Here is an 18,012-nt window from a genome sequence, read left to right on the forward strand (position 1 = left end):
AAAACAAATCAAAGCTATTTCCTACTCCCCCCCCCCCAGCAAAGTTAACTCTACACAAGCTTGGCAAGGGAGGGACTTGGTAGGAAATGGGGGAAGCAAACTTGTTAAAGACAAATCCTTTCTTCAAAAAGAAGAAGAAAAAGCCTACCCAGATGGTGGCCCTCTCTTGACACTTTTAACCTGCCGGATAAGCTGAAGGTAAACAGAGAAGAAGAAAGGTTTGTGATATACATTCTCGGCCCCACATCTTGCACCTTGCAAAGCAAGCTTTGAAAGAAGCTCATTTCTCCCTTATTTGCCTCTGGATCAACGTCAAACCGGACCCGGGTTCTGCGTTCTAGGTGCTGCTTCAGCCGTCCAGCAAGCTAGCCAAGCTTGCCAACGGCCCAGATCAAAACACAGGCTAGCTGCGCTCGGATCTTTTAAGGACAACGTGGTTTGTAGCCATTAGAAAAGCGAAACTCGGCACAGCGATAAAACCAAGCTTGGAAATTTTCCGTTCTTAGCTTTGAGAGGATTGTGGATATTCCAAAAAGTCAATCTTGATGGTGGTAAAGCGTTACTTTATGAGGCGGTAAAGAATTAGTACCTGTTGATGGCACAGGCTGAGCTATTAAGCCCATGGGGTAAAATTTTAGTTTAGTAAATAGATAATAATTACATGCCGTCAAGTCAATTCTGACTTACAGCGACCCTTTCCAAGGATTTCTCAGCAAACAGTAGTCAGAAGTGTATTTCCATTCCCTTCCACTAGGGGGTGCCCCGGGACTGTGCAGCTGGCCCAAGGCTACCCAGGTTGGCTCTACTCATAGGAGGCAGAGTGGGGGAATCGAACCTCCAACCAATGAGCTATCCAGCCAGCTCGTTCACAACTTAAGGGGTTGTTAATCAGGGTGATTATGCCAAAATAGCATAACAGTTGGACTGGGCATGGGAAGTTGGGGGTTCAAATCCATATTATCTCCGCCTAACCCACCCTTACAGGGTCATTGAGAAGACCAAAGGGGAAATATGACAGCCATGGAGGCTGAGCTCAACAAAGAAAGGCGAGGTGTAATCAAGAAATAAGAGTCTAGTGCTGTTGCTTCAACCCTTTGGCAACACTTCCTACGGTGAAACTCTGCCTGCACCCAAAGGAATTTTCCCGGAAGGCTTTTGCTGACAGGGCTTTTTATAATGGCAGCCAACGTGGCTATTTAGGAGAGTTTGGTTCAATAACGTTGTGACTTTTATCTGGGTTGTCTGTTAATGGATCGGTTCCAATCTCAAAACAAATTATCATTTACTTTTTTTGATATCTTTATCTTTTTTTTTTTTTCCAGACCTGATTTTGTAGATTTCCAGCTACGTGGAGAGAGCCAGACTTTTCCCACCCTTAAATTATCCTAATAAAGGTGGCAGGCCTTTTAAACATGGCTCATTCATGGTTCTTTAAATGCCACCCCTTCCAAGCAGTCCGCAGCTTTACTTCTTGGCCGCCACTGATCAGATACAGCTGATAAAAACCTTTCGGTCACCTCCGCGGTGAAACTTTTTCATTTTTTGTTACGCACTGGAGACGGACAGATGTAGCGTTATAGACTGCACGTCATTGGCAGTGAAATCTCATTCAAGTGCCCCAGAGAGGAAAATACTTCCCGACAGAGCTATCCACAATCTGAGATCTCCCTGGACATCGTGGCCCCCCCCCCAAAAAAACCACTTTTCCAAACTCTGGGCCCAGCCCACCCTCCAAAACAAGTGATGATAGCAAGGTTGCCAACTTTTCCCACCCAACCCTGCGCTTCTGCCTTTCAGAACCAGCGAAGTCACCGAGGTGTGTTCTTTTTTGGTACGTATTCTCAAAGGCTTTCACGGCCAGGATCTGATGGCGGTTGTGGTTTTTTCGGGGTGTTCCTCTTGGCTCAAAGGGGGGGCATGTCATTTACGAAGGCCTCGGAGCAGGTCGTTGGCAACTTTTGCTGGAAACTGACCAGCTTCGTGTGTCAACGGCTGCAGAGGGAGAGCTTTCTTCTAAAAGGGAAGGAAGGAACCTACAAAGCTGGGCTCCGGCCAAATCCCAGCTTGCCTGTTGCTCTTTCTCCAGATGGGCAGGCCCCCCTCCCAGCCAGCCCCCCCTTCCTCTCTCCCCTCCCTCCCTAGCCTGCCAAGAGCAGCTTTTTACTCAGTCAAAACCTCTCTCTCTCCCCCCCAACCACCCTGAAATCCTTCTTCTGCTTCTCTCCCCCCCCTTTCCTTCATCTGCTCTTTTCCCCACAAGCAAGGGACAGTCAAACCCGTTCAGCCAATTGTGATTCCCCCGGAAGGGTTTATAGCTGGGGTGGGGGCTTTCCCTCTGTGGGGTGGGTGGGAATAGAAAGAGGAGGGAAGCCAGCCCCCTTCCTTTCCCACTCTCTCCCTGAGCCAGAAGCTGGAAGGCTGGAGGTCTGTTTGGGAAGAACATACCCGGGTCTTCCCCCCCCCCCCCCAAACTCCGGTGGTCCATTTGGCTATCTTCTTTCCATGATCTGAAGGTGGATTTTTTCCCCTTTTTCTTTCCCCCCTCTTGATTTTTCCCCCCTGCTCTTTTAAGAGGTGCAGATCCAGGAAACCGGAGAGGGGGGGGGGAGAAGGTCAACCTGGCAAGGCAGGAGGAGGACTAAGGGACCCCCCCGCCTCTTAAGCCGCCTGAAGCCAAGATGTCCCAACTGTCGGTCAAGGAACATCTGGATGGAATTCTCTCGGACTTTGAAGGTAGGCTGACCAGAGAAAGCCTATTGGCATTGGGGAGGGGGGGTAGTTGTGGAGTCCTCCTGCCCCCCCCCAAAAAAAGTTTGTCCCTCCCTCTCCATCACAGCTGTCCTATAACTTGTGCGACGTTTCGGATCTATACAGCATGCCTGCGCTCCCAAGACCGGCGCGTAAAAGGGGACCCCCGACGCGCCGAGATTCTGCACGGGTGGGAGATTCCGGGGGTGGTCGTAGTGTAACTTTCCCAAAATGTAACTTTTCCCCTCCCTCCTCCGGAGTTTTAGAGGGCAAGCAAGGGTTAAACCTTCCTGGGAGACCTTGGACAGGAAGGATCAACGAAGCTGAAAGCGACCCACAGCCTGTAACTCTTTTTTTGGGGTGAAATCCAGAAAAACGGCTTAAACTCTGTCTTTTCGGTGTCAAAACAAAACAAAACAAAAAAAACCCACACCAAGCCTAGAATGTGTTCAGTTGTCTTTCTAGGAAGTAGGGAAAATAGGAACAAATATCTGTTCAGTTGTAGGGGGTGGTGGTCCTTGTTTTAAGAGAGGGATTCTGAGCAAGGTTTGGGAGCCAAAGATTTGGGATCAGGAAGCCACAAATGTTAGAAAGCCCCCCCCTTTTTTTTAGTAAATTGTGATTTGAGGAAAACTGCATCCTCTAGCAAGATAGGTTGTGTTGCATTTTACTCTGGCGGGCTTGCTTTAAAATTCTTCAAACGGAGAGGTTTTAACACTGTTAACTTGTTTGGTATTGCATCGCCCTGCGTTTGTAACCGTAAAGTTTGCAGCCTGAAAGGCCAGGGAAGGAATAAACAGATCGACACAAATGAATTTTTTTCTGCAGGGGTACAGAACGGTGTTGCTGAGGACAGATGGCAGCTCTGCTTGTAAAACAAGTTTCTAGTCCTCATTGCTGGCAAAAGTAAGGGTTGGACTGATGGCCCATGAAGCGGGTGGGGCCATTGCATGGTGCAGCTTGCTGCCTCTCCGTGTGGCTAGCTAACAAAGTTGCCGTCCAAATGGCATGTTTACTAGAGAGTATAGAACTGTGTGGTTAAGTGCAATTGTAGTAAAACTGGATCTATATGATTTATAAAGGTGGCAAAGATGGAAGCTTTCTTGGGGTAGAATTTCAATTGCTCGGATGCAGAATTGAGCATCTGTTCAACTCCAAGCGCCTGCAGTCTGGGTTTCGGTGAGAAGCTGCCTTATCACAACTCCGGCTGTTCCAGAGACTAACTCAGAATCTGCTGCATTGCCTAGATAAGGGGTTTTCCAAGGCTTCAGACGCCAGCCGATCCTAGCAAATCCACCTGGAGATACTCTGATTAGATCTGGGGGAGAGTGATGGCTAGGAGGACCCATGGAAGAGGGTGGGGCTGAAGGCACCGCATGTCAGAGGCAAAGTGCAGGCGGGAAAAGCATCCACACACACGGACCCAGCCGGAGGAGAACCTATAGGTGGGACCCCAATCCTCTTCCAGGGAGACCGGCGCAAGAGGGCTGGCTTGAGGCTAAGGTGGAGCAGTAGCCCAGCTCCCCTAATGGAGTAGCCACGCTGCTTGCAGCTCTTTGGATCCCAAGCCATTGCTCTCGGACTGAGCCTTCTCCAAATGTATTATTGGTTGAAAACAAGGTAGCTCTGGTCCATTTAGGCCAGTGTGGCCAGCACTGGCTGGCAGCTATGGTCCAGAGATTCAGGCAAGAGTTTTCTTTAGTTCTCCCCGGAGATCATGGTGGTTGAACCTGCAGTTTTTGGGTGTGCGCGTGCCTTGCCACTGAATCCTCGTCCTTTGGCTGAAGATAAAGTTAAGGTTCTAGTCCTTTTGGGCTTTGAGTAAAGGGATGAATTAGGTAGAAGAACAGGAATCTGACTTAAAGTTATAATCCTTGGCGCATCTAACTCATTGCTGCTAACCCTGACCGGCTCTCCAGATTTCAAGCGGGAGCCTTTGCTGTTATTTTCTGGAGTTTGAACCCAGGATCTTCTAGAAGCCCACCAAGCGATGTGCTCCATTGGGCCTCCAAGACTCTGAGTGACCAATAAAACAACAATATGAAACTGTCGTGGCCGGCGTCCTGTTGTGGAAATGGAGGATGGACAGGCTATGGCAGAAGGGTCTTCAACACTCTGTCTAACTCCCTGTCTGGTGCTCAATCTGAAGACTGGACAAGCAACTGGGTATATGGCAGGGGCCCTGCTAGCACAGGGAAGATGCTGGAACCCTTCCTCTCCTGTTCTGCCTTTCTACACAGGATGGTACCTTCTGCCAGGAGGTTTCTCTTTCCATCTTCTTGGGCTGTTGTACAGTGGTGCCTCGCTAGACAGTTACCCCGCATGACAGTTTTTCGCTAGACATTGGCTTTTTGCGATCGCTATAGCGATTCACAAAACAGTGATTCCTATGGGAGAATTTCACTGGACAGTGTTTGGTCCCTGCTTCACAAACCGATTTTCGCTGGACGACGATTTTGACAGCTCCCTCCGCGCTCGCAAAACAGGTGTTTTCGGGACCTAAGCTTCACAAGACAGCGATTTAAACAGCTGATCGGCGGTTCGCAAAGTGGCTTTCCTACGGCCGATCTTCGCTAGACAACGACGATTCTTCCCCATTGGAACACATTAAACAGGTTTCAATGCATTCCAATGGGGAAATGCTTTTCGCTAGACAATGATTTCGCTAAGCAGCAATTTCAGTGGAACGGAATATCATCGTCTAGTGAGGCACCACTGTACATTGAAAGATGTGAGGTCTGATCTTCTAAGCGGAGGCTCTGTCATATCAGGGGGTGGCGTCCTTACAACCTGAAACACGCCAGATTTCCCCATGTTCTGAGTTCTTGAGGACATTTGTGTTTTCGGTCCTTGAAAAACCAGAGGTTCTGCGTTGACCTATCTAGCCATTGGTGGGTTTAATTTTGGGAGTCAAGCTTGCGGTTCCTAAAACAGGGGCAGAGATCGATTCTTAACACACACCTCCGCCCTGCAACTTGTATCTAAAAACCATGCCCGAGCCTAGCTCACTTGCATGGAGTCAGATTTTGAGTTCACCTCTGGAGAACCGTCGGCTTTGGGTGTGACCAAGGCAGTAAAAAAAAACTGTATTTCGCTTTTCCTGGAGAAAGAAAGGTGTGTATATTCATGAGCCTAAGAAGAATATTTTCGTCTCTCTCTGTGTGTGTGTATATAAAAACGCTTTCTGTACCTCTGTGTACTTTAATGTATTTGTATAAGGGCTCTGAATATGCCAAGTGAACTCCGAATGTGTACTTTTAAAGTTGGAATGCGAGGGGGTGGCAAGGGTGTGAAACCATCTTAACAAAGACCACCTCCATTTCCCCTTAATGTTTGCAGAGCTCCTAACCGACACCTCATTGGGCTGCCTCAATTAAGACCAATTAAGGGGTTTATGTGCTCAGGCTGTCTCGATGAAGCCCCGTTTGAAAATAAGGTCTTGGAACATAGTTCCAGTTCAAGAGACGGAAAAATTTCGCCGAGGTCATCCACCCATGCCTCGAGTGGGTGGTCCACGTTGTGCCCCTGCGTGAACTGGTGCCACGAATAGCGCCGCCTTCTTACCCAGTGTGGGATAACGGGTAGAGTGCCAGACTAGGGCTCTGGAGACCTGGGTTTGAATCCTGGCTTGGCCAGGGACCCTTATCGGAGGGGCTGGAACTGGCAAATTTCTGGTTAAGTATCTCACTTGCCTTGAAAGTTCTATTAGGGTTGTGATAAGTCGGGTATTTCTTGAAGATACCCAAGATCTGCTTTGATTGGGATTCCTGCCTTGAGCAGGGGGTTGGACTGGATGGCCTTAGAGGCCCCTTCCAACTCCATGATTCTAGGCTTCTAAGTCCAGGTGCCGATATCCAAAGCCGGCCATCCCATTTTGGCACCTGAGGCAGGAAGCCTTTCCCCTTCCAGCTCTCTAAATCCAATAACAGCAAAGCATTTAACTAACAACGAACAGCCCTGGAATGACTCCCCAACGTTGTGGCCTGGGGCAAGTTGCCTCGCTCTGTCTCTGCTGAACGGCACCACGGCCGCCCCCGCTCTGCTTCGCTCAGCCCCAAAGATCCTTCGGCCTTTGAGCTGAGAAGGCCCCCCACGGTCGCTGTTCTCCTTCCATGGGGCCGACGGCGTGGAGCATAATCTGTGGGGAATCTCTCGTGCGAAAAGCCCGCTCCCGTCCTGCAGCGTGGACGCCTTCTGAAACCTCGGTTTCCCAACATTCCTGGCACCAATTGCTTTGATTACCTTGCCATCCCATCATCCTTCCTTGGGATTATGCATTGGCTTTTGCGTATACTCTGTTTAGATGGTTGGTGTTATTTATTATGAACTGATACAGATTTTTCAGGTGTTTATGCACATCATTGGCAGTGTCTTCATTTTTAGTTTTCATTTTTCATCGCCTTTATCTTGTCCTTCGCTCATCCGTGTGAATCCTTCTCTTTCTTTTGGTTGGCTGTGATCCAGCACCTTGTCACTTACTTACTTACTTACTTACTTACTTACTTACTTACTTACTTACTTACTTACTTACTTACTTACTTACTTACCCCGTATTCTATCTTTCCTGGACTCAAGGCAAGCTCATAACAAGTTTATCCTGCTGCTATGCCTTCTCCAGTAGATTGCCTGGTTGGATTGGGGCCTTTGGCAGGAGGGGAAAAATGCCCCAACCCAATTGAAAAGCAAGAATCCCATTCTGAAACCCAAGCAACCGACTGGGGTAAGGCATGACCTTCTCAAATCCTAGAATCATAGAATTGTAGAGCTGGTAGGGAGCCCAGTAAAAGGGTCGAAATCAAATCTCTGCCATAGCAGTAAATCCATACCTAAAGCACTCCCAAGAGATGACCATCCAGATATTTATAAATCTGCAGACAAAGGTGAGCCTGCCACCTTCTGTGGCCATCCGTTCTTCTGCCAGACAGCTCTTACCCTCAGGAAATTCTACCTAATGTTTAGTCCAAATGTCCCTCCTTGTATTAGGAACCTCTTGGTTTGGGTCCCTCTGAGGATTTTGTGAGCGCAGCGACTGATCCTCTCTCTTTCTCACAGTCCCCTCCTTTGGAGCTACAGAAAACAGCATCGCCTCATCTTCCATCTTTACAGCCCTTCAGGTAACTGAAGATGGCTGACCTACCACCTCTCAACCTTTGCTTTTCCAGGGTAAACATACTCGGTCCCTTCAACAATTTCTTGTTGGCCTTGATTTTCAGCCCCTTCACCATCTTGTTCGCCCTGTGTGGACATGTTCCAGCTTCTCAATAATACTTCCTAAACTAGGATGTTCAGAACTGGGCACAGTTCTCCAGTTGGTCATGCCAAATACTGGGGTACTATTAATACTCTTGGTTTGGACACTATAGTTCTGTTGACGCGGCTCAGAATTGCATTCGGGTGGGGTTTTTCTACTATGCTGTCACATGTCATCCTTTGTGTTCAAGGAGGAATTGCTGGAGATACAGGGTGGGGACGCAAACTTATTTACCCATCTTTACTCTGTAGAGTTCTCCCACTATCTGTTCCGATGCTCAGTAGCATCTTACTTTCCACGTCCATGACTCCTCAGGTCTTGAGGACTCTCAGATTCAGGAGAGATAGTTTAAGTACTATCGCATGCGGGGCAACCGACAACGGAGACACGAGACAAGGGAGTGTCAAGTATATCACATCAGATACGGGTCTGGGTTGGATAGTGAGAACTCTGCAGCTGACTTTAGTGAATGGTTGACAACGTGGAGTGGAAAGGTCTTCAGACAATAACCTGGAGAACCCAGAAGACATTTTTGGCAAAGCCTAGAAAAGTTACATTTTGGGCTTCCAGAAGTTACAGAGTTATAGGATCTGAAAAGAGTGATTCCTTGAACTTTTCTTAACCTATCTCCTTTAGTGAGAAGGAAGACATGTTTTAGAGCAGTGGTTCCCAATCTTGGGTCCCCAGGTGTTCTTGGACTACAACTCCCAGAAGCCTCCGCCACTCGCTGGGCTGGCCAGGATTTCTGGGAGATGTAGTCCAAGAACCTCTTAGGGGGACCCACAGTTGGGAAGGCCTGGTTTCAGTGCTCTGTAGTGATGTATGGAAGTGAGAGCTGGACCATAAAGAAGGCTGACCGCCGAAGAATTGATGCTTTTGAATTGTGGTGCTGGAGGAGACTCTTGAGAGTCCCCTTGACTGCAAGGAGAACAAACCTATCAATTCTGAAGGAAATCAACCCTGAGTGCTCACTGGAAGGACAGATCCTGAAGCTGAGGCTCCAATATTTTGGCCATCTCATGAGAAGAGAAGACTCCGTGGAAAAGGCCCTGATGTTGGGAAAGTGTGAAGGCAAGAGGAGAAGGGGACGACAGAGGACGAGATGGAAGCAACCAACATGAATTTGACCCAACTCTGGGAGGCAGTGGAAGACAGGAGGGCCTGGCGTGCTCTGGTCCATGGGGTCACGAAGAGTCGGACACGACTAAACGACTGAACAGTTTCGATGCCCAGGTGTTCTCCGGCCAACAGATGGTGGCAGAAACACTTCCCAGAAACCCATGTGCCACCAACGGGGTGAGGAAAGCATCCAAGCAGGGTATCCTGTGCAGGGAACAATCCTGGCAAGTTTGGCAGCTGTTTGCCCACGTTGCCTTGAGATGCAGGTCATTAACCCAACCCTCCCGCTCCATGGAGATGCAGTTTTATCCTGAAGGGTCTGTGGGGTGGGCTGAAAGAGCAAGAGCGAGCGAGAGATCCGGGCAGGCTTTGGGGGTTAGGGAGATGACAATAACCAGATTGTGCTGAGAGTGGAAGGGGAGAAGGAAAGAGGGATGGAGTGGGATGGGGTGGAGAGGGAGAAGGAGAGCATTTTTTAAAGCTTCCAATTACCAGCTGTCATTAAGGCGGTCTCTCCAGTGCAGTGTTTTCACAGATTGTAATTAAGGAAGGTTTTGGAGAAGGAAGAGAGAGAGGCGGGAAGCAAAGGAGGATGCCTCACAGGCAAAAAGGCCTCGCCGGTGCTTAGATGATGATGAGAACTGCACAGCTCAGCAGAGTACAGAAGGACACAATGAGCCATGTTCGAGAAGGGGTGTTCGGGGCAGGCAAAGGGAGCCTTTCGTGTGGTTCGCATTCGAACAACGAATCGACCTCCGTTCACCTTCCCCGAACGGAGGCGCAAAGCAGAATGCAGCCCTTCCCATTTTGTACCTTTCTGAATTTGGCAGCTTTGGGGGATTTTTTTTCAGGCCTCTTGATTTATGGGGAAATATTTCACAATCCTTTCCTTGCTGGGCAATATCTGAGGACCTAGAACTGCGGTGGGCAATGAGGAAAGAGTTTCTTCAGTTTTTTGGGGTGTTTTGTACTTCTCTCCCTTTTGTGTGGGGCCAAATTTTATTTTTCTACTTGCTTAACGCTGCTTTTCTCGGATGGATGGACGCACATGGAAAAAAAAGCATCGTTTAGGGAGAATTGCAGATGGGAAACACTTACGGATTTTCACACTGACTTTTTTTTTAACCACCAGACTTGTGTACTGCTGTGGAAAGAGGGTAGAATACACCTCTGCTTTTAAAATTTCGACTCTTCTAGAAAATGTGTAGGGGGCTTTATGTAGCCCTACTCAGATCTACCAGCAGGAACTGACATTCACAAATACTGTACTATTGAAAAAAAAAGAATGTTTCCACACAACTCTGCATATCAAAGCTTGGGATAAAAAGCCCCAAAAAAGGATCTTGATGAAAATCTCCTCTCCTGGACTCGCATATTACTCGGGTTGCCACCTTTCTTTACTGCCTCCGCTCCTGTGCTTTTAACAACAGACCAGCACACCACAACATAGGAGGGAAAACATTATCGGGCATAGAATGAGCCATTCAAAGTTCTACCCGTTCAGTTCGTCAGTCTGGAGTGCTGTAAAAAGCAGAGGAGCACAGCTGTTTAGAGAAAGGTGGCTACCCTACCCACTAGTCCTTCTGAGATGTTATCAACTATGATGACAAAACCAAAACACAGCTAGATGCAGAACATATAAGCAGATGAGTCCTGCCTAGTGAACTTAGAAAGTACGGGTTAGATGTGACACCCTCTATCGGTTCCCATATCAGGGCCCCAGAGGCACTTCGACTTTAATTTTCAGAAATACTGATCATTGGATTTGCTAGCTAGACATTCTGGCTTTCGTAGTCCAAGAATATCTGGGGTCCCAAGTTTGAGAAGGGTTGTCCTGCATGCATTATTGGTGCCCTGCCGGGCATATACTATATTGTACTGACAACAGGATTCAGCATTCTGTAAGCCAACTGTAACTGTGAAACTGGCCCTCTGCTCATGACCGTTTAGAGTCCTGACCATTGTTTGGTGTTTGGGTGAGAAGAAGTTAACTGATAGAAAAAGGAGTCAGCTTTTGAGATTTTCTCCTGCATGGTGTCCCCTTGTGAATGGTCGTGAGCCCAAGAGGGGATCCTGTAGACCATCTTGACGGCTGCCATGAGTGTCCTCAACATTCTTTCTTCTCTTTGCTATGCCAAGCTTGGCATCCTTTTTCCTGCTGGCAGTGCGGGCACAATATTGTGCAGCCATCTCGCGCTATTCCTGGCTTTTTGAATCACGGGTATAGAAGCACCATTTCCCACATTCATCATCCGGAAGCTTTTGGAAGAATTGAATTGCATGGAGGTATGTTTGTGGAGTCTTACTGGAACGTGAACAAGATACTCTTTGGGGAATATATATTTCCCAGCATCCCTCAGCCAGCTCGTCCAAATTGAGCAAAGAAGACCATCGTTTGAATTTCCCAGTTTCACGTAAGAATTGTCACAGCCCAGAAGAGGATGTTGGGAGACATAGGCAGCTACTTTCCCCCTTAGAAGAGAATCCCATCTCTAGACGATGCTCACGTTTGCGACCAGTGGTTTTACTGGAACGGGGAACAACAGCGGTGAGCCGGCCCTGCCATTAGGTAGAATGAAGCAAACGCTCTCCGTCCTTTACAGAGCAAGTCCTTCATTTGAGAAGCTGTTCAGTTCTAATCTGATTTAAGGATCAATTATCCTAAAGAAGGGGAGCGAATCCGTGGGCCAGAAGGGCCCTGTCGGCAATTAAGACCTGTCCAGAAAACACATGGCGAGGTGGATTAGATTCTTATTTAAACTACAAATCAATGTGTCTTGTTTCGTTTTGAAGTCCTGATCTCTGAACAGGAGTCCATACATGTATTTTAGCAGGGAAATCTTCTCTTCAAACATGCTGCTCTGCTTTCTTATCTTTACTGATGCTTATCCTTGGGTCTGTTTTATTTCTTTTTTTTTAAAGTGATGTCTACCTGGACACTCCGTTTAAGCAGCTGGTCTTTTTAGTGCCACAGAAGAGCAAGAAATGATGGTTTCTTCCATGTCTTTGAAGAAACCATCATTTCTTGTAGTTAATATATAATCACTGTTTTTAAGGCCAGGAAGAGAGATCTGTACGGAGGTTTTATCCGCACGAGTTCCAAAGTAACGTGGGTGCTACGATGGTAATCATTAAAAGTGCACGGGGAAAAGAATGAGATTGATTTATCAGGGTTTGCTCGTGCCTCTCTGAGTTTATCTTCCCAATCTTGAGGACTAGAAACTTTAGCATTCTGAGCTGGAAATCTGGATCCTTGGGAAGCGAGGCTCGGAGTCTGATGATCTTGCACCCTGGCGTAATGGGGTATCGCTGCCATTTCTCTATGAATGTTGGCAAGTTGGTAGGTTCCAATCCCAACGTTGGATCCAAGACTTTACTAACAAGTCTGAGTCTTTGGTACCAAGGCCCCCCGAGTCTCCAAGTTCGGATCCCTATGAAAGACAAGGATCTTTCCCCCAGAAAAAAAAATAAAGGGAAGGATGGGTACCTTTGGATTGCAAGTTGAGTCTGATTCTTTGGGGGGGAAACTTGAGGTGAACCCACGTCAAGTCACATTTTAATTCCAACTTGACAGTGAGTCCTGTCAGTCAAAGTCCTATCCTGTGTTTCCCTCTCATCCTCATCCTCCTCCTCCTTTACAGTGGTGCCTCGCTAGACGATGATAATCCGTTCCACTGAAATTGCTGTTTATCGAAATCATCGTCTATCGAAAAGCATTTCCCCATTGGAATGCACTGAAATCTGTTTAAAGCGTTCCAATGGGGATGAATCGTCATTGTCTAGCGAAGATCGGCCATAGGATAGCTGCTTTGCGAACCGCCGATCGGCTGTTTAAATCGTTGTCTTGCAAAGCTTAGGTCCCGAAAACATCTGTTTTGCGAGTGCAGAGGGAGCTGTCAAAATTGTTGTCTAGCAGAAATTGGTTTGCAAATCAGAGACCAAACATTGTCCAGCGAAATTCCCCCATAGGAATCACTGTTTTGCGAATCGCTATAGCGATCACAAAAAGTCAATGTCTAGCGAAAAAACTGTCATGCAGGGTAACTGTCTAGCGAGGTGCCACTGTATTAACATTCCTGAATCTGGGGCCCACTTTTTCCCATTGGAAGGAGTCTCGAATAAACCATCAAACCCTGAACAGATTTTCTGTCTGCCACCTTTCTCGACTGCCCTGGATCCCGGGAATGGCGAGGAGAGGGAGGAGAGGCAGGTTGAGAGAGCCCTCTCTGCCAGATTTCCCCGGACCACGGGTGAGCAAGAGGGCGGAGGGGGGAGAGTGGCTCTCTTATTCCCTGCCAAAGAATGTGCCCACACCTATAATTAAAAGCATTCACCTTTTGACGACCAATCTTCTCCATTGCTCGAGAAGCACATTCCTGTGCATGGGTTGCGTTTACCCAGTCAAGCTGAGAGCGTAGAAAGTTACTTTTGAAACATGATGCTTTCCCATGATTCACCCCAGCGGCCCCCTCAAAAGAAGGAACCAATGTGCCATTGCTCACTGCAGTGCTTTAAAAAAAAGCAACACACTGCCTTTTTCAGTTGGTTGATTTTTATCTACAGTGGTGCCTTGCTAGATGATGGTAATCCGTTCCACTGAAATCACTGTTTAGCAAAATCATTGATCATTGTCTAGCAAAAAGCATTTCCCCATCGGAATGCATTGCAACCTGTTTAATGCGTTCCAATGGGGAAGAATCGAAATTGTCTAGCGAAGATCGGCCATAGGAAAGCTGCTTTGCGAACCGCCGATCAGCTGTTTAAATCGCTGTCTTGCGAAGCTTAGGTCCCGAAAACACCCGTTTTGCGAGCGCAGAGGGAGCTGTCAAAATCGTCATCTAGCGAAAATCGTTTTGCGAAGCAGGGACCAAACATTGTCCAGCGAAATTCCCCCATAGGAATCACTGTTTTGCGAATTGCTATAGCGATCGCAAAAAGTCAATGTCTAGCGAAAAAACTGTCATGCGGGGTAACTGTCTAGCGAGGCACCACTGTATTTAAACTCTTTTTTTGTCCCGCTTTTCCCCTTAAAAGGAACCAATGTTTTGCTGGCCATGTTTCTGTTAGTTCGATCGACCAAATTGCAGTTGTTGCTGCTTATCTATTTATACCACGGGGACTTTGGAAATAAGACATTAATTTAGCACGTCGCCACCATTAACACTTCTGCATGAACAACAGGGTGAGGTTGCTTGCGTATCTAAAAAAAACAAAACCCACAACAGTTCAAAAGAAAGGGGTTGTTGTTTTTTAAGCATTCTACTGTTTATTTCTAAACCTGTTATTTTCTTCCAGTCAGCTGGATCCATCTTGTCTGATGCAAAAGTAGAGATAATGTTAACGTTACAAGCCGAGCATGTTATTTCCATTCTCGGGAAACGCTGACACCCTGGCTATGGATATCTTTTGGGGCTTCCACTGGGTCTTTGGATATGGTGCTTCACCTGTTCCTAATTTTATTTCTTCCCTCAGCGGCCCGCTGTCATGCCCTGGGGAATGTTGGAAGCTCTGGGATTTAAACATTATTTTATCCTGCTAATAGTCCCCTTGCAGGTCATCGAAATGGGCAAGAACATGGAATGATCTTCTGACGGTGGGTCCACCAGCCAAGGTCTTCACGGCTGCGCAAAACTGGCCTTCTCGTTCCTTATTGAACAACAACGAAGAGTATTTGGGTTTCTTCCCATCCACCCCACTTCCACCCCTCTTTCTGCTTCGAGGGTCAGGGAGTTAGACCTCTGAGGGCAATGTGGGGCAGAGCACAGAGAAGGACCCCCCTTTCAGTCCCAAGGGGAGGTAGTAAAACATGGCCTTTTCTGACAGACGTTCTCCTTCGGGCTGAACAAGTCATGCTGGAGGAGGAAAAATATAAACATCGATGCTTTGAATTAGCTTCCCTCTCACTTCTTCGAGGCAGTCGGCTGTGTTACCGCAGGCTTGGGAAGATCAGAGGCTAAGCCTTCTCTATGTTTTTAGTTCCCTGCTTGTGCCCCCCAGAGAGATCCCGGTAAAGGGGGCCTTCTGGGAATTGAAAAAGGATGCTCTTCGTTTGCCTTGGGATACAGGGTCACAAAGGGGGAATAACCAAGGGGTGCTCACAAGAATGTCAATCCTCTCTTGTTTCAACTTGAATGAAAACCTATTTTTTTCCCCCTTCCCATTTTGGGAGACAGCAAGAGATCTTCCGTCGTTATCAAGGGGGGCTTCCTCACACTCGCAAGGCAGAGGTTGTGCTGATGGTGTAGGTGCATTAAATTGCACTACTTGGTGCTTTGTTGCACACACTGGGGAGCCAGAAGCACTGAATGGGTTGTTTGTAGCTTTTAAGGTCAGGCAGATGGCAGCTACTTGAGTTGCAGGCTCCGGAGGTTAACAGAGACCTAGGGAAGGCATTCATGGCGATCCTTGTCGTGGGGAAAAAGAACTCTTTGGATGGAGAGCAGACCAAACGTCCACCCTCTTGTGTTTTCCCCAAAACCTCCATCTTTTCTCTCGGAAAGTCTGTTAAGCCCAGAGGGAGCTAGACAGGGTTAAGAGGTTTCCACCCGGAAGCACCCTAAATTGACAGAGATTTAGTTCCCATTGACACCAACAAGACAGATCGGTCATGGCTCAAGTCACCAGGGGCGGCGGGGGGGGGGGGGAGGGAACAGCTTCACTTCAACAAACGTAGCTTGGATCTGCCTTCTTCAGAGCAAAGCCGGGCATGGAGAGATAACAAGAAAGAAATCTGTTAGCTGTGCCTGCTTTCCTTGGGAGTAAAATTGAGACGCCTCTGTGATCCATTCAGAAGCAAATCCCCCCAGCCGGATCTAAGACAAAGCAAACATGTTGACTTTAAAACGAGAGAGAAAGGAGTTATCTACTGAGATAGGGCTGGCTTGAGTTTGTAGCAGATGCCACTATCAGTCTGTCTCTCTCATGATTTCCAGTAGCCTTGGGTGAGGTCTTACGTAAAAATGAAATCACAACTCTGGGTAAGTGGACGTGAGTGACTTCTGGGTCTTGGTGGGGTTCTATTGTTGCTATTGTTGTTGTTTAGTCATTAAGTCATGTCCGACTCAGCGTGACAAGAGTCGGACACGACTTCGGAGAATTGATGCTTTTGAATTGTGGTGCTGGAGGAGGCTCTTAAGAGTCCCCTGGACTGCAAGGAGAACAAACCTATCCATTCTGAAGGAAATCAAACCTTAATGGTCACTGGAAGGATGGATCCTGAAGCTGAGGCTCAAGTACTTTAGCCATCTCATGAGAAGAGAAGATTCCCTGGAAAAGACCCTGATGTTGGGAAAGTGTGAAGGCAAGAGGAGAAGGGGACGACGGAAGACGAGATGGATGGACAGGGTCCCCGAAGAGACCAACATGAATTTGACCCAACTCCGGGAGGCAGTGGAAGGCAGGAGGGCCTGGCGTGCTCTGGTCCATGGGGTCACGAAGAGTCGGACTCGACTTAACCACTAAACAACAACAGCATCCTAAAATAATAGTTCCCATGCCAATCAGCATGAGCATTGGCCATGAAAATGTAGAGATTCAGGTAGTTTTAGCCCGCCAAAAGTACTGTAGCTTTTTAAAACTCTGGGACTATCCAATAGGGTATGATCCGTGCCCTCTCTCTGTCCTCATCCACACTGGTTTCCAGCTGGGAGGTGCTGAGCAACACATTCCGACCCCACCGAGCACTAATTTGATGGCGCTGGGGGCTTGTCGGAACAAGCTGCGGTGTGTCTCCTTGGCTTTGATTCAAAAGCCTTTCCTTCCGGGTGTAATCTCATCTCGTTTTCAAGTCACTTGAAAGATCTGTTTTTCAACCCCGTGAACCACATACAGGTGAGGAGGAGATCAACCATGGAGGCACCTGTCTGTCTTTGTGAAACCTGCCGTCCCATTGATCCATGTGTCGTGGAGCTATATGACTCCCAACTCCCTGAGTCACCTTAGCTGGTAGTGAATGATCGTGGGGGTTGTGGTCCAAAATTTTGCACAGGACTACTTATTGCCAACAAAGCCCACAGAGTTCTACTCTGCCACCCACGGGGTTGACCCTGGACTCTTGAAGGCTATGCCAATGGGCCGGAGGTTCTAGAAGGTCCGCCAAGCTGGTAGAGCGTCAAGGATGGTTTTAGTTGCAGTTGACCTGCCTGCCATCCAAATAATGACCTTTGGTGAATTGACCACGCCCAACTGTGTAGACGTCTGGAAGTTGAGTCATGGCAATGGGACTCCTTTCTTGAAACGTTTCGCTACTCATCCAAGTAGCTTCTTCAGTCTCGGACGAGTAGCGAAACACTTCAACCTAACAAGAAATAAGTCCCATTGCCATGACTGAACTTCCATAGATCCTCACCTGGAGGACTGAGAATCTTCACAGAACTGTGTAGACAACTGTGTAATATAGCTGTGGTCTGTAGTGGCAGAGGAATTACCATACGCATATAAATTATGGATCTTCAAGGCTGGGAAGCGTGTTGGTCTAGGTATGTGGCTGCGGAACCAGTTGGGAGTTCAATCCCCCACTGCATCTCCCTGACAGGGGCTGGACTCGATGACCTAAAGGGTCCCTTCCAGCTCTGCAGTGCTAAGATAATCATCATCAAAGCATTCAGGAATTAGGACCATAGATGGAATCACCTAGGTAGCACCACAGTGGCTAGAGACCAGAGTTTGCAAACTTGAACTCCCAGTAGTTCTTTGACAAATGTTAATTTTAAAATTCGTACGATTGTGGCTTTCATGGAAAGCCATTCCAGGTGCAAACTTCTATGAATCCTGAATATAAATGGCCTTGTGTACATGTGTTTAGAAATGACACCGAGCAAGTCTGGGGATCTGGTTTAGACCTGGGGGAGATGCTCCGGCATGGATCTTACTGGTTAACCCTTGAATTAGTTGTT

At 47.7% G+C, this 18,012-nt stretch overlaps 1 protein-coding gene across 1 annotated transcript in view; it reads left to right on the forward strand.

The window, feature by feature from the left end:
- Positions 1-2,317: 2,317 nt before the first annotated feature.
- The window catches only part of SEPTIN12 (septin 12), a 77,005-nt gene continuing 61,310 nt past the window's right edge, over positions 2,318-18,012 (forward strand). Inside the window, exon 1 of the mRNA XM_020808595.3 lies at positions 2,318-2,733. Within this exon, the coding sequence (XP_020664254.3) occupies positions 2,679-2,733 (55 nt within the window). The 5' untranslated portion in view covers positions 2,318-2,678. The remainder of the gene's footprint in view (positions 2,734-18,012) is intronic.

Source organism: Pogona vitticeps, chromosome 13 (assembly GCF_051106095.1).
Source record: "Pogona vitticeps strain Pit_001003342236 chromosome 13, PviZW2.1, whole genome shotgun sequence".
NCBI lineage: Eukaryota > Metazoa > Chordata > Lepidosauria > Squamata > Agamidae > Pogona > Pogona vitticeps.